Below are 25,775 nucleotides of genomic sequence, written 5' to 3' on the forward strand. Positions count from 1 at the left end.
GGTTGCTCCATGTGGATGATACAGCACTGTGCCAGAGACGTGCTGGAGGCCCTTGCTTTTCTTCACCATGAGGGTTATGTGCATGCAGACCTCAAACCACGTAACATACTGTGGAGTGCAGAGAATGAATGCTTTAAACTCATCGACTTTGGACTCAGCTTCAAAGAAGGCAATCAGGTAAGAAATGGTCTAAGCCAAATATATTTAAAAGCAGAGGTGGCTTAGTAGAGGCTTAAGAGATGTTGCTACCTGCAATACAGAAGTACCTGCAGACGAAGCAATAAAAAGAATGTCAGTGCCACCATGTGGAAAAGGACATGCGTTTCGGTCAGGTCGGGGAACTGGTGAACTCCAGGAGAGCTCTGGGACTGTTAAGAGTACTCCACCTACACAGAATGCTTTTGTATTCTTTGAGCATTGGGTTCCTTGCCGAATTACTGTTACGGTGTCTTTAGTGTTGGGGCTCATAGGAAAACACGTGTGTCAGTTCTGGCAAACCCTTCCCTCGGTTTGTCAGCTCTTTGCACAGTGTCTTTGTTCATCCTCAGTGCCTAACAGGCAAGAGACTGTCCAAAGAAACGCATAGCTGCGTGGAAGGTGCCCAGCTTGCCTATGAGAACTGCCCAGTTCATGAACTGCAGAATCGTGATAGCTGAGGACTAGAAGTTGGATGGAAACTGAGCAGTTTTCTACTGGTTGTAATATTTACTCATCTTCTTTAGGATGTGAAGTATATTCAGACAGACGGGTATCGGGCTCCGGAAGCAGAACTGCAAAATTGCTTGGCCCAGGCTGGCCTGCAGAGTGACACAGAATGTACCTCAGCTGTCGATCTGTGGAGCCTAGGAATCATTTTACTGGAAATGTTCTCAGGAATGAAACTGAAACATACAGTCAGATCTCAGGAATGGAAGGTAACTTGCCCCAGCGCTTTGCTTCGGGGATCGCAACCCCAGTGTCAGGGAACTTGGCTTACGGCGGTTCTCGTTGAGGCCACTGCTCCATCTCCTCCGTGCCCCTTGTCCTGCGTTACAGTCCCTCACAGGCCACTCACACCCATGGCTGCAGATGCGAGTGAGCATTGCAGGCTCACTATTTGTCGCCGGAGGCCTGGCATGGATAAGCTTGATAAAAATGTTTGAATGTCTTTTCCCGAAGAAGCAGGAGTGATTTCTTTTGTTTAGTAATTTAGTTTTACTACGTTCTAAAATAATGCAGCAGTCTAAGTTAAATGATATTCTTCGTGTAATGTTTCACAGTTCATGCTTTAGACTTAAGGTGATTTTAACTGCACAGCCTCATCAGATTCTCCCAACAGCCCTGTGAGGATGGGGAGAGTGGATGTTGGTTGTCCTGTTACAGTGAACGCCCGGAGGCACAGATCTGTGAAAACACTCGATCTGGGCCATGATGCGGGAGGGGCGTCCAGGCCTGGGCCTCGGATGCTGTCCCGCTGCTCTGCTCCGTCCACAGCCCCACGTCGCTTCCTAGTCCTCTGTCTCCGGTGAATCTGCTGACCTTGCTTCTGTGGGGTCACAGGCGCTGAGCTCCGAGTGAGCTCTTCATCCGTTCATGAGTTAGGGATTAGCCGCACTGTGCTCTAAACGTGTTCCGGGGCTTTAATGTCGTGATGACATCAGTGTCCTTCAGTAGGCTCAACAATTAATGCAGTTTTTAGGAATTATTATCGGCTCTGATGTTCAACAAGTGGTTTTTGAGCGTCTAGTATGTAGTTAGTGTGTGGCTGTTGTCCCATACAGTTTTATTTTTTTTTAAACCCTTAGTCATCGGTTTGTAGTGTAGCAGCTCCTGGAAGAAATGCCTCCGTAGCCGGTGGGTGTACCGAATGCTTGCTTTTGGCAAAAAAAATCCTGCCGTGTGAGTAAAACCAGCATCATTTGTTGTCGGTGCTCCCACCAGGCAGGAGGCCGAGTGCCACGCGCACCAGCTCCCTGTTAGCTTCGGCCGTCTGGGAGCCCGTTGGAATCTGCTCGGGCCAGAGTCCATCAGAGCCAGGCCGCAGTCAGGCACTTTTTGGTGAAATTTGCAGGCATGACAGTTATTAATGGGGTCCCCAAGGATTCGCCCCTAGTTGAAAAGTCATTCGGTATTTTGTCACTTTCTATGGAGGCAGCATTGCCAAGTGAGTGAGGCGTAGGCTCTTACCGAGTTATTTGGGTTTACTAAATCCTGGCGTACTTTCTGTAAAGTGGTCATAGTGGCAGCATACGTCTCGTGAGACCGCTGATGTGGAAGCAGCAGCGGTGCCTGGTTCTCAGCGTCGCATGCGCCCCGGGGAATGCGTTCCGTGCACGTCAGTGACGATGGTGGTGGCGGGTCTTTTTACTCGCTGCACACTTCCGTAGGACTCAGAGAAAATGCCGCATGCCACGGGGTTTAGAGTATGAACAATGTAACGAATGCAGTGTTTAAATACTGCCTCATCTCCGGTAGGGTGTTCTGTTTGTTCCTGAAAACCAGGTGGAGGCCGACTGACTCGCCCAGCACCGTCCCTCCTCTCGCTTTGCATTCAGCTGCATTTTCACGTGGCGCTTTGGCTTTCGCGTCTTCATTCACCCAGCGAGTGCTCGTGGAGGGCCAGGCACTGCGCGGGTGCCGACAACAGAGAAGGCGTCCCTCTTCTCTGGAGGCGGACCACTCTGTGTGTCACCTCCTCGGCTGAGGCCGTACGGCTCAGGAGAGCGTGTTTTCTGGTGCACTTTGCTTCCTGAACAGTTAGTGCCATGAGCTTGGTACTCAGCAGATACTACCGAGTCGAATGACCAGAGGAATGCTCTCCTCCTTTCCAGGCAAACAGCTCTGCTGTCATTGACCACATATTCGCCAGTAAAGCCGTGGTGAATGCCGCGATTCCAGCCTATCACCTGAGAGACCTTATCAAAAGGTACTGTACGTGCAGTCTGCGCTTTGTGACTTTCCTTTTTACTGACTGGGTTTATGCTGTTGTTGCTGGTTGGCTTGATCCAGTGGAAGTTTTGCTCCCTTAGAAGTGAAAATCTTACTTTACATCTTTTATGAGTAGTGCGATCAAGGCATTTTACTTAAATTTTCATTCAGAGGAATGTCTTTTGTTCGTGGTAAACGCCAGGTGTCAGGCTCTTGTCAGGCACTTCGTGGCCACTGTTTACTCTGGGGAAGATGGGGGATGGGCCGCTGTGTCTTCGGCTTCTGCTGCTCTGGCAGTTCTGTAGACTTGATCCAGAATAGGTTTTTAAAGAGAGTATTAATTAACTAATGACTAAGTGTGCTTTGGACCACCAAAAAAAAAAAATGTTTAAAATAAGGTAATTACGTATTGTACTTTAAATAATTGTCATTGAAAACTCTGAGGACAGAAACAATGTTTCTGATTTCTGAGTAAGTCCAGTCACAATTGATATTTTAAAATAAATGACGTGCATTATCAGATAGATGATTTTTCACGTTTCTAGCATGGGCTAGAAGTGAAGAAAATAGTGTACTGCAAAAGGGCGGGTCTCTTGATCAAGTCAGAGTGTTCTTGTTTGTTTGGCACGTTGGCCCTATAAATCTTCTACTTAGTTTTTTTGCTTTTTTTTTTTTTTTTTTACTTTTTATTTTGTATGATTAGAGAGTCACAGGAACTTGAAAATGTTGCAGAGAGGTCTGTCCTTCCCCTGTCCCCAGTGATAACATCTGACAAACGGCAACAGAATATCAAGCCAGAAATTAACGTCACAGTCCATGAAACTTACATCTTACCAGTTTTACTTGGACTTGAGTGTGTGAGAGAGACAAATCCGATTCAAATAGCTGTTAGTATCTGATTGACGTTAGCTATCGTGTTACATTTTACATTGAAAAGAGGCAATAAGGTTATCTCATGGATTCTGTACGCCTGAGACCAGTGTACTACCGTCTGCCAACTAAACTTTAAAACTATGAGAAAAAGACATAATGGATTTGCTTGGAAGGCAAATGATATGAGTTCTAGTATTGATTTTGTTATATTTTTATAATAACTTTTTTCTTATTATACGACTAATTAATAGTAAATACTAATACTACAGAAAATAGTGACAAGGAAAATTAAAATTATAAACCCAGTGGCTAGTGTTAGCACTCAGTGTATTTCTTTTCTGTCTTCCTCTGTTTATTTTGTTGTGTGTGCAAGCAATTATTTAACTTTTTTTTTTTTTTTCTTTAACTGTGGAATAAAACACAGGCCCCGAGAACAGTGTGCAGCTTGGGGACCCCTCAGGAACGCTCTGTCCACCATTTAGCTCACAAAACACGACTGCGAAGTCCTCCCAAAGCCCGCCATGTCTCCATTCTAAGAGCAACCCCTTCCTGGGCTTTATGCTGGGTGCTTCCTCATTTTCGTTATAGTTTATTACCTCCGTGTTAATCCCTAAGCACTGAAAAAATTCCCTTTAAGTCTCTGTTAATCTAAAAAGTACCTTTACATCTCCTCCCTCCCCCCTTTGTTTGTTGATCAGCCTGGGCTGTTGGCTCAGTCTAGTTGTCCACAGTCTGAATTTTGTTGATTGTGTTATCGTGGTATAGCTTAACATATTTTTCTGTTTATTTCTTATAAATTGATATTTGTATATAGAGGGATTGATTTAAATTTTTTTTGCAGGACTATAGATGATATTGTGTTCTTTTATAAAGCACACAGCATAGCCATCTCTGGTTCATGTGTTGGCAGCTGTTACTACTCGGTGACTGTGTCAGGGGCTGTGGGCAGTACGATTCTTACTGTCACTTGTTCCTCATTTGGTTAACTGCAACGAAGTGCTTGATTCTCTGCTCGTTTTCATCATGAGGTGAACCCCTGTCATCCAAAGGGGATCATCCCCTTTTTGAAAATTCAAAGTATCGTGAATAACAGATTTAAATATATTTGATATACATGTGATATATTGCAATTCATTACAGCTTTTATCCTGAGACTGAACCTGACCTTTCTGTGATGAACCAGAGCCCTGCCAGGTGGCCTTGGCGGGTCACAGTGCCTTCGGGGGCTTGCTTGCTGTCTGATGCTTGCGCGCCCACCCTCCCTCCATCCCTCCTTTTCTCCCTCCTTCCCTCTCTCCGTCTTTCCCTCCCCGTCCCCCTCTCTCTGTCATGCCCACCTATTCTGGGTTATTCTTTGCTCTGGTTCATCAGAGTGACTTGCTTTACTGTGCTTCCTTGCACAGAGGTGCCGATACGGAGCAAGCCTCACTACTGCTGGTGGCTTATCCCGAGCCTCTTGTATTTTGGCATTTATTGGGGTTTCCTAGTTGTGTTGTAGATGCTGTCTATGGGTTTTTGATTTTGCTGTCAAGTCGCTCTGTTTCGACAAGATTCAAAAGTCAAGTCACTACTGTCTTCGTCTTTTTTTAATTGGATTCCTCTAGTTTTTTTCACTTAATGTTATGAAATGTGGATCACTTTCTCATGTTGTATTTATTAATTAAAAACATTTTAAGTTAAAATATAATATGTGCTAGATATGGATCATGGTTTATTGAACCGTTTGCTCATAAATAGCATTTACATTTTTCGTAGCTGAATGGCTCAGTAAGTCAGTAATGTAACTAATGCTGTGATGAACACTTAGTTTGATCGTCTTTAATGGTTACGTTTTCAAAAGACCCGACAGTAGCAGTGAGGCCGCTCTCTCTCTGGTTTAGCATGCTTCACGACGACCCGGGCAGACGGATCCCCGCTGAGATGGCGCTGTGCAGCCCGTTCTTCAGCATTCCGTTCGGTAAGTTGCACACGGCTCTGTTTCTCCTCGGTCGCTGGACAGTCCGATGAGACATCAGAACCACGTGTAGCCCCAGGCTCCTCTGCCCAGGCGCACCCGTGGACTCGGGGGCAGACCTCTAACCGTGTCCTGCTGTGCCACCAGCCCCGCACATCGAGGACCTGGTGATGCTCCCCACCCCAGTGCTGAGGCTGCTCAACGTGCTGGACGGCGATTATCTCGAGAACGAGGAGGAGTATGAAGGTCAGTGCTGCGGGCGTCCGAGCTAGTCTGGCGTAGACGCATCACTCAGTCTCCCACCGTCCTGGTGTCTGCAGTGAGGGCGCTGACTGCATGGGTTCCGAAACACGCTCGCCTTGTGATTCCTGCTGTAGACGCCCCCCACATTCCTGCGGCAAAGCCCTGTTCCCGAGTCGAGAGTGGCTGGAGCTGGAGCTTCTGGAGGCCATGGGTTGGGTGGGGTCGCGAGGCCCAGGCCCCACGGCGGGGTCAGGGTGCTTATGGGAGGTGAGGAGGCGGAGCTATCCGCCGCCTGAGCCCCTGGCCGGGAGGTGGCCGGCCATACCAGACACCGAGTCTGCTGGCGCCTTGATCTTGGGCTTCAGCCTCAGCTCTTGAAAACTGCATGGCTGCCCTTTAAGCCCCTCAGTCTGCGTTCCGTTAAAGCAGGCCGAGCCGGCCAAGGGCCCCTCGGCTCCCCCGCCTGTAAACTCTCCCGAATGAACAAAGATTCATTTCCTAGCAGCTGCTTTCTGTCCGTCCTGGTCATGCCCTAGCCTTTATTTCTCCTTTTTGCTCTTATTCATTCAAGACCTGCTCACTGAATCCTAGCTGTGTACTTGCCCCTGTGTGATCGGACCTCGTCTTTGGCGCGGCGGGGACTGTTATGTGGACGGCTACAGTTTGATGACCGGAGGGGGTTGACGAGGGTCGCTTTGCCAGTCTGAGGACCCGTGTGGCTTCTCTGCTGACGGACAGCGCAGAGCGGTGGGAGGGGGCAGCATGTGGCTTGCTCGTCTCAGGGTGTTCCCTGGGGGCAGTCAGTGAGAGCTGGTGAGGCAGCCGGAGCGCAGAGCCCTGGGACCAGGTGGCTAAACGCGTTCGGAGCGGACCCGGGGCTAGCAGCGGTGGAGGCCGTGCAGGAGAGGTTGGCGGCCGGCAGTTGGGTCCCTGCTCTGCTGCACGCTGTGGGAGCCGGTCCAGCTCTGAAGGGGGTGTCGTACTCAGGCTTGTGGTTCAGTAAGGGCCTCCGGAGGCGGAGCGGTGCGTGGTCTGACCGGGACCAGCCTTAGAAACGCTTGCCGGATACTGACGTTTTCCCTGTGGACAGTCGCACCGTTGCCGACAAGGCTGCCTTCACCGCAGCTCCTTGTACGTGTGAGTCGTCTTATGCCCCTGAGCTTTGTGTGGCTATTTGACAGATGAAACAGACGTTATTTCTTTGGGTCCGTGACAGTTGTGTCTTCAGCCTCTTATTCCAGGACGCCGCTTATTTGAAAGAGTACGCACGTGAAATAGGACACGGTTTCACTTCTAGTACAGTGTTTATTGTGGCAGAGTTTGGAGATAGTTTAATCACTAGCAGGAGGGGTCGTGTGAAAAAATTGACCATTCATAGAGCGAACTACTGCACAGCTGTAGAAGCAAGTGGAAGAATCGTATGGCAGTCTTGAAAGGTCTTAACGATAGTGTTAACAAAAAGCAAGGCTGGGATGTTTCACGAAAGTGTACGTGCCCACGCCGGCGTGTGGAAGCCTATGACGTTACGGAAAGGCCCCGGAGACGCTGGTAATGACCGCTGCCTTCAGAGGGATGGAGTGGACCCTGGGAATGGGAGCAGGGCTCTTTTTTTATTTTATTATTATTATTTTTTCTTTGGATTTTGAATTTTAACTCATTTGGACATATTAGCTACTCAAAATGTTGAATTTAAAATATAAAAAGATATTAAATGCTGAATTTATATTAAGCTTAATTTCAGAAGGTGTAGAAAACGATCCCGTTACTTAGGTAGGGATTTCCGAATTCTTCGACGGTTAAACGTTTCGGATAACGAAGGCTCGCTCATTGCGTCCGGGTGGTTACTGTCTGTGTTCTGACAACCAGATGTCGTCGAGGACGTGAAGGAGGAGTGTCAGAAGTACGGGCCCGTGGTGTCGCTGCTCGTGCCGAAGGAGAACCCCGGCAGAGGGCAGGTAGGCGCACTCCGGTTCCAGAACCACCCAGGGCTCATTCCAGGTCCGCGGGCGTTCTGAGGCTGGGGGGGTGGGGGCGCCCAGAAACGGCGCTGCTGGTGATGGAGTTTTCGGCGTGGGTGTTTTTCTTTTCAGTTTCTCCCGAGAGTTCTGTGACACGCGTGCATTTTTCTTTATCATTTAGCATTTATGTTTTAAGAAGTATTGTTCTGCCTTTGAGCCTTTGTGAATAGTGACACCCGCTGAATCATATGCTGATTTAGGTCAGGTTCGGCTACAGAAATATTTTGGCCCAGTTTTTTCTAGTTAAGTGGAGCTGGGAAACCGCTTGGGTTATGTTCTGATTCTCATGGATTCGGAGGAGGGAATCGCGCTGCGTTGGCCCTGCAGTCTGAGCGCAGTGCCAGCGTGGGCAGCTTTGTGACCTTTATCTTAGTTTTTTCACCTGTAAAATGTATGGGCTAAAACTGGGGTCACAGAGTTTTCTGTAGAAATTTTCCGATTTTAAATTAAATCATGAGGCAAAGAAGATAAATCTTAAACGTTCCGTTTGTCTAGTGGGAAACGGTATCGTTTTTCTCTGTCTCGGGGGTCCAGCCTCGCACTGCTGATGTGGCCCCTTCTGGGGCTGTTGTGCACAGGCGGGGGGCTCAGCGCCTTTCTGGCCTCCCCCAACTAGAGGCCCCCCTCGGTGTGGCAACCGAGATGTCTCTAGACACTGCCAGGTGTTCCCTGTCGGCCGAAATCACCTCTGATTATGGATTATTATTTTATCTTATGGTTCAATGTTATAAAAGATTTTGGCAACTGAAAAAAAATGAAAGAAACGTTAGTCCCTCGGTGATCCAGCAGCAGTAGCATCTCCCCTCCCTCAGCGTCAGGAACGGGCTGGGTCCTCGCTCCGCGTTTACCCCAGTGTTCGTCGCGCTTGTCCCAGACAGATGGTGTGGAGTGCTGAGTGCTGGGGGCGGGGTAGACCGGGGTTCCATCCCAAGGAGTGGGGAGCGGCAGGTGTGACTGGGGGGGCAGAAAGGGGGGTCCCAGAGGTGAGGGGTGGCTGGGCCTTTGAGACGAGGCAGGTCCAACTGGATGTTGCCCTCGGGGTCAAGTGCGACAGGAGCGGGGCCGGGGGGAGGCCCGGGGAACGCTGCGGGGGAGGGGGTGGCCCAGCGCTGCTGTGCCGAGCCCAGAAGCGTCCGCACGCATCTGTGTGTGAACGGGCGAAGGCGGCTCGGCGGCCGAAGCCGATCTCCACTTGCATATTCCACCCAAGCCCCGTGGTCGGTGGCCAAGACCCCTGGAGTGCACCCAGATGACAGGTGCGTCTCACAGACCACGCTCGAGGTGTGTGCTGTGGCCCTGGTGTCAGTTTGACCTCAGAGGGCCGTAAGGATAGCTGCTCTTCCGTTGGTTAGTGACGGCCGGGTGTGCAAGGCGGTAGTTCCCTGTGACACGTGCAGCGAGAGGGAGCACACCGGCTCGTGCGGTGGCCGGCGGGGCTGGGTTTGGCAGGGATTAAGAATCGGCGAAAAAGCCGGAGGCAGCTTCGCTGTGCTCCCGGCGGCGGCTTCTAATTTTCCTTTCGCGTTCAACGAGAAAGCTGCGGCTGGAGACGAGCGGGCCCCACGCTTCGCGTGTTGTTCTTCGCTTTGTGCAAGAGGAGACGTGAGCTACGTACTCGCTGGCTGAGGAGGGCGAGCTCGCGCCGGCTGGACTGCGTTGGGCGGGGTAGTTGGGCAGTGCGGGTCTTCACCAGCGTAGGTGAAGCGCACGGACTGACATCACGCAGACGTCAGCGGCGGGCTTGGAATCGCGGCCTGACGGGCGGTGCTGCTCCGGCCGCTCGGGAGGCCCCCATCTCAGCTGGGGTGGGTGGAGTGGCTGAGGGCACCATTGCCCTTGACGCAGGTGTAAAAAGGTCGTTTCTAGCCCTCGGTGCCGTCTGCTTGTCCTCAGGTGTAGCATGTGGCTATAAGTCATCATGAGTGGCAGAGGCGAGACCCTCATTGCCCCGCGTCGCAGCCCACGCGAATCGCTCACCCACACAGGCCACGCGCCCTGGGCCTGGCGTCCTACGCTGGCCTTGACCCAACGTTCGCGTGCATGGTGAGCAGTCACCAGCGGGCATGGTGCTCTGTGGCTGAGGAAGGGAGATCCCGTTTTAAAAGTCCTTCACAGTCACACTGCCTGACAACGCCTTGGTCAACAGTGCCCTCTGACGTGGTCCTGGGAGACTGTCACGGAGCTGAGTGTCCTGTGAGAAGCAGAGTGTCCTGTGGTCGGGAGGGCTTTCTTCTGACGGGAGCAGTATCTGTGGACGGACAGTAGGCCCCTCCCATTCACAGCATCTCAGTTCCGAGGGCACAGGTGACATGCCAGTCAGTCAGCCACCCACCTGTCCCCCCAGCGCTGCACACTGGGATATGGCAGGCTCCCAGGCTAGCCTGATGGTCTGCAGGGCACACTGCCCTGAACTCCCTGTGGTGCGCCTGACGTCCTGAACCAGAACACACGTCCACAGGAGTGACCGACGGGCCTCAGGTGCCGCGGCCACGTGGGGCCGGCCTGTCCCTACGCTTGAGAAGCATTTCAGGCTGTTTGGTACAAAACACGCAAGCTTTATGTCCCCGCCAAGTCAGTGCCCGGGAGGGCCCTCTGTGCCGACGGTCAGTAGGGCCACAAGAGATCTGTCAGGAGCCATGTCCTCAGCCTGCCCTACAGGTCACAGTGCCCCGCCGCTCCGCGAGCCCACACAGCCCTGAACTGCCCGCTTGCCTTCTGATCCTGCCGCGCCTTAGGCCTCCTCACTCGCCCCTGATGGTCACTGCCCGGCCACCTAGGCCTCGCCCAGCGCCTCGGGGCTCCCGGTCACTGAAGTCTACGTCCCTGCTCAGGGAGCCGCACCAGCAGTGTCCCTGTCCTGTTTCTGACCTGCCCTCGGCGGCCTAGGGCTCTGCTCAACACCCCTGGGTGGCCTCGGGGGAGCCGGGTGCTGTCACTCAGCGTGCTCTTGCTGGGTTTCCGGAACTGGCTGAGCTCCACAGACGTGTTCTGCATCCTGCTGCCCCAAACTGCCATCCCGGCCAGTGGCACGGATGCCCCGAGACCCAGGCCGTGCCTCGCCCTGCCGGGGCAGCGTCGGTCTAGCTGGCAGGGGACAGGGCTGCTCTGGAATGGCCTGCGTGGCCACGAAGCCACCTCACTCTCTCTGTCCCCGCACAGGTCTTCGTGGAGTACGCAAATGCCGGCGACTCCAAAGCTGCACAGAGGCTGCTGACGGGCCGGCTGTTCGACGGGAAGTTCGTGGTGGCCACCTTCTACCCGCTGAGCGCCTACAGGCGGGGCTACCTGTACCAGACCCTGCTCTGAGCCAGCTCCGGCGTCCTGCCCCGCCACTTCCCAGGGACGCTGCTCTACACGGACGACCTTGTACAGTTACTTCATCCCGCGGACGCGCGGCAGCCGCTCAGATCGGCGGCACTGCTCCCCAGTGTGGGACAGACGGCAGGTGTCCGTGCGCTCACAAAGCGGGGGGTGCCCGTCCCGGCCCTGCCACGTCGCCACACGCTGCCACTTCCGGTGTCGGGCTCTTCCCCGCTGGCACCGAGGCAGGCGCCGTCTGGGGTCATCCGGCGGCAGGTGCCCACCGTGTCCTCAGCCCCGAGTCGCGTGTGAAGGGAGTACTGGAGCCCGAATCCCCTTCACAGACACTGCAGTGAGCCTCTCTTTTTTTTTTTTTTTTAATTAAGGCTTTTAAAGTAGGAAGCTGATGCTTGATCTTGCACAATTTTTATGTCTGGTATGTTTGCTCGAGTGAGTTGCAGGTGTGACGGAACACTTGGATCAGTGTACTTCCAGTGACTCTGGATAGCTTCCCCGCCCGTGTCGTGCCTGTGAGGTTTAGGGCATGCGTCCTCAGCGTCGTCTGTCCCACGGAGAGTACAGAGAAAACGCATTCCTGAGCTGAGGGTGAGCGAGTCTAGACAGGGCTCGGCTGAAGCGGGCAGGGGAGGGGAGGAGATGTCCCGCTGGCTGATTGGCCTGTTCGGCTGTCCGCTCCAGGCCCCGCGTGGGCTCGTCCCGCACTGAGTCTCCCGGGACTTCGTGAGACGCCCGAGGTGCAGTGTTACCTGCTGCGGCGGGAACTTGGAGCGGGTCACAGAGAGGAGCAGCTCCGTGAAGGGAGGAGAAAGAACAGGCAAAGGGTGGGTGGCCAGGATTCTTCCGATCTCACCCTCTCTCTGCCCCCACCCCCGCCCCGCCTCACCTGTGTCCTTAGCTGGAGAGACGCTGCGGGACCAGTGTGCCCTGCGCTCTGGCGAAGGCCGGAGTTGAGAAGGGTGTGGCTGTGATAAGGTGCAAGTAGAAAGGAAGGAAAACTCGGGAAGAATTCTTTACCTTGACATGTCCCTGACCACACAGGTGAGCCTGGGGTCACTGTCACAGGCGAGCGTGCTTCCTCGCGCCTCACAGTGGATGGTCTCCAAAGACTTAAAACTTAGATCTTTACAAAGCACTGACAATACGAAATGTTGGGTACAAATTATAAACTTTTTCTGGTTTCCTTACCTAGATGAAATTTCTATTTATTTTTTTCCTAAAGGAAAAGTCTTCTATATTTTGCTCTGCCGGAAGCCTCATCACGTAATCTGGCCTGTGCGTGCCATGCGGGTGACGGAGAGCCCAGATAGAAGCCTACGTTTTAGAAGATGGATTATTTTATCCTATTTAACAGTCACCATTTGACATTTTAGTTATTTACAGTTATCAAATTATTTAGGACTCTTCTTTAACATTTATTAGGAAGCCAAATCTGATATAAGGAGGCTGATTTATGAATTGCCAGAAGGCTTGTGATGTGGTCCCCAAGGGAATTGATATAGGAAGCTTCTAATACGTGTCCTTAAAAGGAAGAACTATTAGTTTTCATTTTGGCCCTTTCAGAGCTTGACTAGCTAGTTCGTTTTCATGTAAACGTTGGAAGAACATAACCAGTGTGCGGAGACGAGGCTGTCCTGCAGCGTGTCCCAGGCAGCGGCTTCCACGGTGACCGGAGGCGCCAGCCTGCCGTGCACTCTGACGGCGCAGAGAGCCAGCAGCCTCCTCTTGCGGCTGCGAGGTCAGCACGTGTACCTTTCTCATTCCCCTGGCTCCTGCCGAAACCGAAGTCCTTACAGATCTTGTGCAGGCGACGTCTCGGCTGGGTGATGCGGCACATGGCTGGCATCTCTGTGCTGAATTGCACAGCAGTCTGCTCATCTTCTTGTGGCGTCACGTTCAAACCTACACGCAGTGTGTGCCGTTGTGGAACTTCACTACAGGAGGCACTAGCTAGGTTTGAAGGGAGCGGAGGCAGAGACTGATGAGCCTCGGTGCCCGTGTGCTGAACTTAAAGCCACAGAATTGTAGAGATGCCTCCTGTGATATCAGTTATTTTATTTTATAGCTCTTACCCGTTATTACCAAAGATGAGACATCCGCAGATTCTCTCTCCCTCTTTTCAGATTGATCTGGATCTCTCTTAAACCTGAACCAAATATTATCGAGAGGTGCAATTTTCATGATTCTTTTAGGATGAATATACACAGAGGTTAAGATTCTTTGACATTATTAAGAACCTAGAAATTTTCTTTAAACCCTTACCCTTTGGGCAGATTTTATCTCAGGTAGTTTTTCTTTTCCTAAGTCAATACCTGTGCTTCCTCCCCTCTCCCCCCTCTGTGTTGTTCCGTGGTGTTGTCGAATGTTTTTGCCCAGGAGAGGCGTGGGAACGATTGTGGGACAGCTTGGGTGTTTGGAAAGCTGCTTGCAGGCAGTGACTGGGTAGCCCCTCGAAACGCTGAGGCCGTGTGCCGGGGGAGCGGACACGGGCTAGCACTTGCTGAAGGGGACTGCTCGCTGCGTTTGAAAGGAATAACGGACGTACCCTCTGGCAGTAAGGGATTGCAGCATTGGCACTGGGTGCCCCGCGTGTTCAGGGCCAACACCACAGCCTCTCTTTAGAGAAACCCCCTCTCTGCTCCGCGTGAGCCAGGGCCGCGGCTGCTTCCGGGTGGAGGGTGCGACCCTGCTTCGCTTGCCCTGCCTCTTGCTCTCCTGGCTCCCTCACCGGTGCCCTGCGGCTGGGCGCCGGGACGCGCTGAGCAGGCATTCGCCGAATCTTTAGGGCGACTTAACCCACCTCCTAGATGGATCTTGCTGTAGTTTATCTTAACCTTTGAGCAAACTTACTTTAGGGAGTTCTGCCAGATGGAGGAAGGTGGAGAGAAACTGGCCTACGGCTTGTGTCCATGTCACATGCATGGCTTGCACTTGGGAAGGGCCCAATTCCTTTGCTGGAATGAGCGACACACTCAGATGCTGGCTCCAGCTTGCTTGACTGTTCACCAGATGCAGGCCGCTGACATTTTGGCTTCACTTTCTTCTTAGGCCTTGCTTTGTGACTCTAGCCGCTGAGACCTGTCTTCCTGTCCGCTATCAGCCGTGCTTGCCAGCGTGACGCATTCCATTTTTTGCAGTTTAGCGAGAATCAGCATCATGGTGGCTGGCCGTGACCACATGGTTTCTGGGCGAGGTGTGCAGGGTGGCTTTGCTCAGGTTAGGGTGCCGGCGGGGTCACATGACACAGGTGTGGCTGAGCAGGTGTCAGGTTTAAGCCAGTGCCTTGTGTTTCCTGAAAAACAGTAAAGCTTGTTTGGGTGACAACGTCCCAAATGCTGATAATTAATTGCACTTCTGCCTTTTCCTTGAAATAATTTTTGGGTTGGCTCACACAGTATAAAAGTCCAAAATTTCCTTGGTTTACCTGTGTGTGTCCGTGTGTCTGTGTGTGTGATTGTTTACACTTACTCCCCAATACTGCATCTGATGTGCTGGAGGCCGGAGTTCCCTGGCGGAGCCGGATACCCCTCCTGGGTCCGGTCCCATGTCCCATGTCCGGCTCCTCCTTCAAGTCCCGTCAGTCTGTGACAGTTTACTTCTTGTCAAGCCTTGCTCGTATCACGATCAGCTCAGAAGAATTTCATTTCTTCAGGTGCTCAGTGAGCCCCCTCCACTTGGGGCCAGTCTTTCCAAGTTGGCGTGATGCCAGCGCGCACGGCAGACGGATGGCCTGAGTCTCTACCACACAGCACTCAGCCGGGGCGGCAGTGTCCTGGATGAGTGACAGGGACGTGGCACCTGAGTTTCTGGAGAACCCAGAATTTTACAGGTTTTGTTTTGCTTTGTTCTAGCTTCTTTTTACCTAATACCACAGAATATATCATGTTTGTTGTCTTAGCCACGCCCTCCCTAGTGTTTTATGTTTTTCACTGTTATTTAAATGGCATGATGACCAGTAGAGTCACACAGTGGCGTGCAGATGACAAGAACTATGGGTATTTAGGAAGAAGGTAAAACAGTTTTAACTATTTTTGCTGCAATTTTATAGGAGACACGGGCTGTGAAAAATATAGACCACAGAGCATTTAGGAAGTTTTGTATTGTCTCGGTGGCCATCAAAGTGACCGTCAGGGTGTGAGACGCGTCGTTTGCACAGCCTTTGTTCTCCCGACGAGAAGCTTCTGTTCGTTTCTGACAGCTCAGCACCTTGTTGTTCTTACACTGCTTCTGTGTTTAGATTTGCTCTATTTGTGCTTTTTAGAGTCATCATAATCATGGCACTTGTGTTTGTGGCACCCTGCTGGGATTTATGGGAAACTTGTCCAGCGATTGCCCGAGTGTCATTTCCCATTAAACAGAGTAGCCGTCACAGTATCCCGAAGAAAAGCGATGGCTCTTTTGAAGGCTATGCATGTTTTATGACCTAGGTTTATAGTATTTTAATTTCAAGGCAAAAAGAAGTGTTCTGTCTTATTTTCCTTGCATGACCATTAATCCTTGTGCAGAAAAGAGCTCATTGTGGTACTCTGCTTTATATAATGGAAATAAGTCACATTCTGGGGAAAAGAAAAAAGGAAAAATCCAAACTAGAATTGTTAATTTTTTCTGTTTCTTTTTTGAGAAACCTTGTGCGAACGTCGGACTCGTTAGCAGGAGAACCCTCTGTAGTCACTTTCCACCCCGGGGCCTCCCCTTAGCCATTGACGTGGGGCGGCGCGTGTGCAGGAGGCGGCGTGGCGAGGCCTCCTGGGTCGTGCGCACCTGCACCCCGACCCCACGGGGCTTCCCTTTGGCCGCGTGTTTTACCAGCACGGCAGTTAGAAGGCTGCCCAGCGTGAGAGCGCGGAGAGAAAGTCCAGGACCAAAGCAGAGCGAGTGGGGAAGAGATGCTCCCTTGCTGGTAGCGGTAAGCTTCCACGTAGTTTACCATCTGAAAATGATTATCGTTTTAAATCCAGGTTTGGTGCCTATAGCGTAGAAACATTGCTTTTCCTACACATTCCTTATAATTGTTTACCCAGAAAATTGTTTTGAGAGTGAATGGAACCAAATTAAATATCCATATTCAACTTGGCCTGATTTTTAAAAATAAATATTTGGACTCCAGCTTTGGTGTATTGGTGTACATCAGCACTCGTGCAGATCGAGGATGAGAAAGAGCCTGGGGCTGGCTGTCCCGCGTGTCCCTTTGCCCTTGGGCACGGCGGTGGCCTCGGTGCCCTAGCTGTACAGCTGCAGCTGGCACCTGTGGAGGTGAGCAGTGTCTATGTGGCACGGCGAGAGGAGGCAAAGCCACACATCTGTGGAGAACCCCAAGCCCCTCCGCGGGCTCGGGCGCCGTCACGTCTGCCAGCAGGATCTGCTTTCATTCTTAGTTCTGACTTGGGAATCGTAACTCAGCGTCCCTTTACAGGCTCTCCACAGCGTCCCTTCTGGGGCGGGAGGGCCTCTTCCCCAAAGAGTGGCCGTCTTTGTTGTCTTGACCACGCGTGTGACCCAGCTGTGACTGGTAGATGTTCACGGCATGGCTTCCTGCAGCAGCGCAGGGGCAGGTGGCTGTGAGCGTTAAAAGCTGCTGCTGCTCCCCTTGGTGACCTGTAGTCGCTGTGCGTTTGCTCAGGACGGTTGCTTAGAAAAGCGAGGCTGCTCACTCAAACCAGAGCCAGGCGTGAGGGGTCCCCTCTCCCGTGGGCCGCCTTCGCCTCGGAGCCACAGAAGTGTTCCCTGGTGAGCACGGCCTTATGTCGCTGCCGGTGGTGTTAGTGGCACGTGGTCTTGGCCTTCCTTGGCGCTCGGTCACCCGGTCTCAGTGACGTCTGATTGTGTGTGAGTTCGGTAACTAAGTGGGACTGTAAGTGTGGCTGTGTATCAGCACCAAGAAGCTCTCTTCTCGAATTCCTGAACCTGATTTCTACTCGTCTGTTAAAATGGTTTTTCTTCCTGAGTAGCAAAGAACTTTTTATTTTCCACTTTCCTGTATACCTAAAAAGTACGGACACTGCGTTTCAGTTGACTGTATTGTGTATAGTTTTTGCTGAAAACTTCTTGTAAACACAATTGCCTTGTTCAGTTTTGCTGTAAACTGACAACCATAAGATGCACTGTCGATTCGCTTCCTGATGTGTGTTTGATAAGGGTGATACAATAAAGCTTAAAATGAAAAGAATGGCTTTTTATTTCAACTCCTTCTGTGCTTATTCCGGTCAAAGTTCACTTACTTTGGCAGATCACATGGCCCTGAGGGTCAGGAAGTGGATTTCTCGCCTTCTCCTGCTGGCAGCGTGCATCCGAGCAGCCCGGACCCGCGCGTCCTTGCCAACAGGAGTGCATTAGACTTGCCAAGCAGGTTTCTAGTTTAAAAACATGGGGTGATTTGTGTCATTTGTAGTTCTCTCCATTATTCTGCGGTTTTTAATAACTCGGTGTATGACCCAGGCGAGAGCATGGCAGAGTCGCGGCAGGTGGGTATTAAACCGCTTGCAGAAGCCCGTTTTCCCACAGTGTGCACGTTACGTAGCTACACGTGTGCTTTACAAATCACACATACTGTCTTCGTGTGCGCTTCAATGTCCTCATGTGTGAAATAAAAATACTCAGGTCAGTGCAAAGGAAAGTGATCATTGAAGGGTGTTTGTTTGAACGCCAGCCGAATCCAGTGTCACCCCGAGCTGGGGAGAGCCGGGCGGAAGGCTCTGTGACCAGGACGCCGCACTGACCTGTGCGCTTGACGCCAGGCACACAGCGGTGAAGTGCATCGTGTGTCGGAACATACTCGTCCGACCAGACGCAAGGGGCTCCTGCTGCGTAGCAAGGACGCGGCAGCTGTGGGAGGGGGCGGTGCGTATCGGAGGTGGAGCTGCGTCTCAGGTGAGAGCGGGCGGTCACCTGGGAGGCCCGGTCCTGCACGGCTGGACATTCAGTCTGTCGGAGACAGCACCGCCATTACGCTTGCTTCCGCGTCCAGCCGTGCGCTAGAGCACCTGAGCCAGGTTATTTTCCTTCGAGAGAGGACTCCAGAATCTCTCACACGCAGCCTCATGGCCAGGCGCAGTCATAAGTCACGGGTGACCGCTGGAACGGCCACGTGCTGCTCGGCAAGCCCGGAGCATCTAATGTGAAACTTGCAGGTGAGATGTGCACCCAGCAGGGCTGGGCGCGGCTGCAGGAAGCCGGGTCCCTCAGGAGCAGGCCCCGCGTGCTCCCCGGGGTCGGTGGGCCAGTAGGGTGGTTGGAAGTCAAGCTGTGGCAGGAGCTGTTCCTGGAGCAGCCGCGGGGAATTCCCTCTTCTTGCTGCCTTTTCTGTCTTCCTTTCCTCCGCTGTACATCCCAAATTTTAATGTTCGTAAGACTTGTATAATAAAACATTTAAAACTTTTAGAAACATTTCTGGGTTTTGAATTTTATTTACTCCATTACTGACGGAAGGTAAGAAAGGCGTCTCAGCGCCAACATGCACAGTGTCGGTCTGCAGGGGCAGCTCGGCCCACCACACTGACCTTACAGCCAAGGGGCGTTGCCCGTGGGTGTGCGGCTGTGGCATGAGCCATCTTTCCACGTGGTAGGAGGACAGAGAGGGTTTATAAACCGCAGCAGGGCCCCTGCTGCTCTGGGACACGGTCTGAGCTCAGTAACATGCCGGGGCGATGTCCTTTAGCGGGCGTGACAGGATGGGGCCCAGCTCACAGGTACAAGGACGGGACCTCGGCTGTTTATTCCAGGCTCTCAGAGCTGAGAGACGGTGCAGGTCCAGGGGGACGGGTGCATCTGTGGGAACTCATGCGTGTTCTCGTTTGTTTTCTCAGTGAAGGAGAAGCAAGCATGACCTCATCCTCAGAGAAGGTGACCTCATCCGCGGAGAGGGTGACTACAGAGGTTGGAGAGCAAGGTGTGACGTCGCCCGGGAGCATGGCAGGGCGGGTGGACTAGACACACACAGTGTCTGTGTGAAGCCACGCGTCTGAAGGCAGACCAGTGGGAGGGGCTGTTTCCCCACCAGGCGGGCTGCCCGGGCCTCTGCTTCGGGTCCGTGGACAGCACCCGGTGTCGGCTGGGCAGCACCCTGGCCTGGAGCGGGTCCCACTTCCAGGCCCACACCGGTCCTGTAGGACGGCAAACCTCGAGTCCCTCATCTGTTGCTGGTGGCGCCGCTCCCAGCATCCAGGGGAGCGTGAGGCTCCTTGACGCGGCCGCCCCGGGAGCAGTTCGCAGGGGCAGCCGTCTCTTCTGTCAGTGAGAGGGACATCCTGTCACCTTTGCCACCTTCGCCAGGAGCGAGGCGCTCATCTCACCCACACCCCCCACTCCAGGGGAGGGGTCCTGCAAGCCATTCCCTGGGGTGGGTCTTTAGCCAAGGCACAGAGAAGCTCACTCTGCGTCAGCGGCTGCTCTGAGTGCCTGGACACTGGTCCCCGGAGGGGGGCCCTGAGGGACAGTGTGCGAGGCCACAGTCTCACACTCTGCCTGCAGGGGCCCTGTCCTCGCCTGTGACCTGAGCCGTCATGACAGGAGAATGCGGCAGCCCTGGGAACCCAGGGCCGTTTGGAGGCTGCGTTTCTGTGGTTCGGTTTTGCTGCCGGGCCAGACGGCGCTGCCGCGTCTGCCTTCTGTTAATGTGAAGGGACGGGCCAGCTGCAGCAAGGAGCCTGGGACAGAGAGGCTGAGGCACTTGCTGCTGCACCTGAGGTTCCGTGGAGGTGACACCTGTTTTCGTCATCCCCGTATTTAAAGATACCACCGGAAAACAAAGCGAGTTTCCTCTGTGGATTCACAAGGAAGGAGTAGGTGATAGGCGGTGTCTCCAGCCATGATCCCTTGTGTGTGTCATTCATATTTAGTTGACAAGCATAAGAGATACACTGCACAATAAACTTAAATATTCTGTCCTCCAGCAGAGCCGAGGCTGTGCTGTGACTGTCACCCCGCCAAGCGGACACGGTGGCTGAACCACGGCCAGGCAGGCGAGGAAGCCCATCCCCAGGTGCGTGTGGCGCTGGCTGCTGCGTAGTCAGCCCCCGGGCTAAGTCACAGGTTGGGGGGGTCCCCCCAGAGGCAGCACTGCTGTGCGTCAGGGAGACCCCTGTGGGCTCCCGAGGGCGGCACGGAACACTGACCCAGGACCGAATTCCAGGGCACCGATGGCTGGCTGTGCCCCTGCCTCTGCTTCCTCCGTGCCTGTCTGCCCCTCGGCGAACCCCTTCACGTGGGGGAGGGTCTGTCCTCTTATCTCTGGGTTGCAGGAGGTGGACCAGACACCTGTCGCCGACAGCACTGTCGCGGGACTGGAGCCACTGTCCCCGCCACAAACGTGCTCCCTCCGGAGCCCAGGGCTAGGTGTCTGCAGGCACCGCACTGCGCACCCCCCGCATCATCCCTGCTTCTGGTGTGCCTCCGAGGTCACAGTGGCCCCCTCATCCCGGGGGTGCCAGAGCCACAGGCAGCCCCCAGGCCTCCGTGTGCCTGCTCTGTGCTTGAAGGAAGTGCCTCGCGGCTTCTGGCTGCCGCCACGTCTGGCTTGCGGGCGTCACTGCCTCTGTGCGTTGGGACCATCACTAAGTCAAATGAGGGTGAGGTGAACTCAAGCGCTGAGGCACCGCCCAAGACGGCTGCCAAGTGGCTAACGGGCTGGGCGCGCTGGACAGAGGGATGAGTCACATCCTGGGGAGGCATTTCGTCAGAGCCCTCACACAGCCCATGGTGTGAGACGCGAATTGTTTATTTCTGGAATTTTCCATTTACTATTTTTGACAGCAGGTAACCGAAACCGTGGAAATGAAAGCCACGGATCTGGGGGAGACTGCCATGTCGTCGGTTTTGGGGGGCTGCGCTCTGAGAGAAACATCCCGAAAGGGTGTTTCTGTTATTTCACAATATTTTGAAACACACCCTGAGCTTCAGAAAGTTTGGGGTGTGGGAGGGGCGGTGAGCTGTTAGGTCAGCTGGCCCCTGGGAGAGGGAGGACCCTGTGTCCGGGAACGCTGGCGACAGGACGCCACCGCCCGCTCGCCCCCGGCAAACGGTGACCTCAGGAGCTGACGGGTGGCCGTGTGCGCTCCGGGAGGTGGCCCGGCCCTGACGCACTCGAGGCCCTCACGTTCGGGACAGTGACGGGGACTCTGCAGTGGCCTCGCTCACTCCGCTCGCTGTAGGCAACCGCGAGGATCGTCACTGGTGGGGGCTCAGGAGCGCAGCAGAGCGAGCACGCCCTCTTGGATGTGAAGTGACACCGAGTCTCCAAGTTAGCAAATGATTTTCACTCTAGCAAATTCAGAGAAAAGCATCCAGTAGGGTACAAAACTCACTGGAATCTCGTGGTCGCTAAGGGCACAGCGAGGCCTCTGTCACGTGCCCCCACGGGCTCCGGGTTCGCGTGCCGCGGTGACCGCTCCTCGGCAGGGACGCTCCGTCTCCCTTCTTCCTTCCCTCTTTCCCCTCGTCGTGTACTCGGCCGACGTCCTCGAACGCACCGTGTGCCCTGCGGCCCTTCCTCTTGGTTTGCCCTCCAGCTGTCGGGCACGTGGCGCTGTTGTCTCGGCGTCGCAGATGAAGAGCGTGAAGCTCAGGGAGCTGGGGCGATCGCCCCCCACCTCACAGCTCTCGTCTCGTCGCGTGGGCCCGTCCACGTCACAGGACGAGGTCGTTTCTCTTTTGAAATCACGCCAGGAGGTGTGTACCCTCCGGCGGCCATTCCCGTCCCGCGCTTCAGAGGTCACAGCTGGTGCAGTGCCACCTCCGGCCGGGGCTCCCTTCCGGCTCCTCCCTGAGCACCCGTTCCCGGTTTCTTACCTGAGGCGGCGGAGGGTGGCAACAGCGACGGCGTCGCCCGGGGACACAGCCCGCTCTGCGAGACGGAGGCCGTCCCTCCCCTCGTGACTCACCAGCGTGGCGGCCTGTCCTGTGGGGAGGTTTCCCACCCCTCGAGTCTCTCCCCGCCGAGCCGAAACCCTGGCAGCCCCTGCGGCACAGTGGCCATCGGCTTGAAGAAGGAGCCCCGTCCGTCTTCACTTTGCTCTGGAAAGTCCCTGAGGACACGCCCTGGGCCGCCGCGCTGCCCGTCACAGGCCTGGCACCGGACAGCCCAGCAACCACACGTCCAACGCACCTTTTTTCCTTCTGCACTGAGCGCTGACGACGGCCAGTTTGCCCTCGGGAGAGCAGGCCGACCCCAGCACCGACGTGTGAGGGCCACGAGCCTCGCGGCTCCTGGCATCTGCACACCGGTGCCCGTCTCCCTCACTGCTTCCAGCTGGAGGGTGACACTCAGAGAAGCACTTTTGTCATTATTCCTGTCCCGGGGTGGGGGGCGGGGCACGGCTGCCACCGTAAACAGCACTGCGGGCAGCATTAAAACTCCTGGGTGACGATGCGGCGTTCCCACTGGGCACCAGCAGGCACGAGGCCTGGGACAGGCAAACTGCTCTGTCGACTGTCACAGCCGTGTCTCCGTGGGTTCAGGATGCACACTCATGTTGGGGCCGACAGCGAAGACTCCACCCTCAGCGGCGTTAGGTCATTTTTTACCCAGTTCAACCTTGCAGAGAAATCTCAGCAGGAGAAAGAAGTTCCGCACACCCTTTACTAATTGCTAGTGTTCCCCTCCCAAATATACACGTCTCTCCCCCCACACACGCACAGCTGTGTCTACTTCTGAACCTAGATGAAGAACCACGAACTCACACTGTGACTGCAGCTGCGATGTGCCACTCCAGAGGGGGCGCGAGCCTGTCCCCTGGCGTGTCTGCAGTTTCCTCCCTGGCAGGAGACAGCCTCTTCCCCCATCTTGGACCCATTCAGTCACTTGTTCGCAAACTCGTCCCGGAATCGCTAACGATCCTGCTGCACAAAGCCAAACTGCTGCTGCCTAGAGTTTAATGTTTGTTTGTATTTCCTTTTGTCTTTAGATTGAGGCATAGTTAACGTTCTGCGCTCACGGGTGTATTCACATGTCAGACATCATCAGCTTCTCCATCTCTGTGCTTTATTTTAAGACAGCCTCAGTAAAACTGTAAAAAAAAAACAAAAAAAAAACTGTGTTCCAAAGTCACTTGGGGTCGTCCCCCAGGTGTCTTTTGGGAGAAGCTACATTAAGGTACAGTGAGGTCGATTTGCTCCTGTTTAATTTCTATTTCAGGGTTCGATCTCTTGCTTTGATGATTTTATGTCATTTTTTGAATATGTAAAACATCAACATGGTTCCAGAAGTCAAAACTGGACCCAAGGCTGTATTTAGGGAAAGGGCGGTGCCCGCTCCTCCGACCCTGTAGGTCAGCGGCCTCCCTGCTGTCTGGCTTATCTTTCCTGGTTTATTTTTACTCCCCCCCCACCCCGACCCCCGCCCAAATAAACAGAGGGAGGTCTATCTTTGTAATTTCCCCGTCTTTCGCTTATGTGTACTAGCTGGTAATTTCCTTTTCTCTTTTAACGATACATCCTGAAAGTTACTCCCTGTAAGTTCCTATCAGTCCCTTTTGGGGGGACAGGTGTATACTATCCCATGCTTGCTTCTAGTGCTCGTGTGGCTTCCTGTTTTACACTTCGATCTCTGGTGTATTTGGAGTTTATTCGTGTGAATGGTATGAAGTATGGATCTGGTTCTATCTTGTTCCAAGTTGTCCCCATTTTCCCATTTTATTAAAAAAGCGGATTTTTTTTTCTCCAGTAGTTTGCGATGCTCACTTTACGTCCACCCCTTGGGGCTCTTTTGGACGTTTCTGGTCTGTTCCACTAGACTGTTTGTTTGTGCGCTGGTGCCACATCACTCTAAGGACAGAGGCTCCATAGCTGATTTTAATATCTGGTAGGTAGGCTTCTCAGTGCAGCATCTCTGTCAGTGTTTTCCTAGCCATTCTGTCATGTTTCTTTATCCAAGTCCACTTTAGAATCAACTTGGTTAAACCATTTATAAATTTATAATTTAACAAGGACTGTAATTTATAAATTAGCAAGGGGTGTTTTTCCATGTGATCAAGTATCTTTTGTGGTTTTCGGGTAGGAGCATTTTACAGTGTTCCTCACACATGTTTTGCACATTTTGTGTTAGATTTATACCTAATTAATTTTCTTTGTTGTTGTCGTAAATGGGATTTCCTCTACCATCATGTTCTCTAAGCAGTTATTGTTTGCATATATGAAAACTCCTGACTTCAGTCTGTTCATCGCACAGCCTGCTACCCTGTTGAAATCTCTGATTTGGTCTCATCATTGATTATCGTAGTTGAAGTTAGTCTTACTGATTTTGTAGGGTTTTCCAGGTACATTCTCATGTCATTTGAAAATCAGAATATTTCTACTTTTTCTTTTCTAATTCTTAAGCCTCTTCCGATTCCTCTTGTCTGCTTGCACTGGTTGGCATCTTGAGTCTGATGTTAAATTACTGTGGATGAGTGAGCATTCACGCCCGGCTCTCTGCCATTAGCCCTTAAAAGACTGTATATAAAAAACGTTTTAAAGGACAGAAATAACTCTTCAGTGTAAAAGTGTCTGGATATTTATCTGGCAAGATGAGATGAAAGCCTTTCTTAGGCCTCGTAACTAGAAAAAGAAATTTATCAAAAAGTAAAAGTAAAAACTTGATTTTATAATAGTTCATGGAAAACACTTGTGCTGGGCCCTAGTTTTTTGTTTTTTTTTCTTTCTGTAAACGATTTTAAATCTTTAATAACGATTTTGCTCCTTACTCATTCACTCATCTAAGAATTACAGAATGACGGTAGCCCAGTGTGTGGTCTCAGACCCCTCATAACATTTTTACTGCACCCATGTGAAGTAGGTATTATCCTCGCTTTATAAATGAGGCAGTTAGGTTTAGAGAGGCTAAATGACACACAGCCTGTAAGGGTTGAACTGTGACTTTGAGTCTAAGCCCTCATATATTTCTTTGCCAAGGAGTGGCAGTGTAGGACAATCACCGTCGGTATAGTTTTAGAAAGCAACTGTCTTCCACTGGCTCCCCATCACTAAGGGTCCCAGCGCTGTGTGGGTGATTTTGCAATTGATAAAGGAAATGAAAAGGAAATGTGGCACTCATGAAAGGCACCTGGATGCCTGATTCTTGATGTGTAATGTTAAATCTAATGGTATTTCAGCACACTGGACTTCTTGCAAAACTGCAAAGTCCAACACAACCTTACACGTAAACACAGCTTCTAAGGGCGGAGTCCCGAGCATGCACCTGCGCACAAGGTTCTATGACCGGCTTGACGGTGCACGATAGGCGGTTATAAACATGGGCCCTGCAGTGGCCGTGGCGGGTCGCCCAGGCCTCCACGTTTCGTGCACCGCAGGGAGGCCCAAGGAGATGAGGTCCACAGTCGCAGAGCTGACCCCGGGCTCGCTCACCAGCGCGCTCTCACTGCCTCGGTTTACCCAATCCCCGTGCTTGCAGGTCCTGTCCTCTTTTGTGCCTGTTTGTGCAAAAGTATATGTGCCTGGCCTCACCTCTTGGGACCTAAAATAGCACGAAACAG

The 25,775-nt window shown here is 52.8% G+C and overlaps 1 protein-coding gene across 3 annotated transcripts in view; it reads left to right on the forward strand.

Moving 5' to 3' along the window:
• UHMK1 (U2AF homology motif kinase 1) overlaps positions 1 to 17,476 on the forward strand; it is a 20,227-nt gene extending 2,751 nt beyond the window's left edge. The window contains exons 3-9 of one of the 3 annotated variants that reach the window (XM_023521471.1): positions 74 to 177; positions 723 to 914; positions 2,811 to 2,905; positions 5,661 to 5,737; positions 5,882 to 5,980; positions 7,844 to 7,932; positions 11,155 to 17,476. In XM_023521471.1, coding sequence (XP_023377239.1) covers positions 74 to 177; positions 723 to 914; positions 2,811 to 2,905; positions 5,661 to 5,737; positions 5,882 to 5,980; positions 7,844 to 7,932; positions 11,155 to 11,301 — 803 coding nt within the window. In that variant the 3' untranslated portion in view covers positions 11,302 to 17,476. Of the gene's footprint in view, positions 1 to 11; positions 178 to 722; positions 915 to 2,810; positions 2,906 to 5,660; positions 5,738 to 5,881; positions 5,981 to 7,843; positions 7,933 to 11,154 lie in introns of all 3 variants that reach the window. The other 2 variants (XM_023521472.1, XM_011377033.2) reach the window with 2 other exon arrangements.
• Positions 17,477 to 25,775: the final 8,299 nt, after the last annotated feature.

The sequence above is a fragment of the Pteropus vampyrus genome, unplaced genomic scaffold (genome assembly GCF_000151845.1).
Source record: "Pteropus vampyrus isolate Shadow unplaced genomic scaffold, Pvam_2.0 Scaffold304, whole genome shotgun sequence".
Taxonomy (NCBI): domain Eukaryota; kingdom Metazoa; phylum Chordata; class Mammalia; order Chiroptera; family Pteropodidae; genus Pteropus; species Pteropus vampyrus.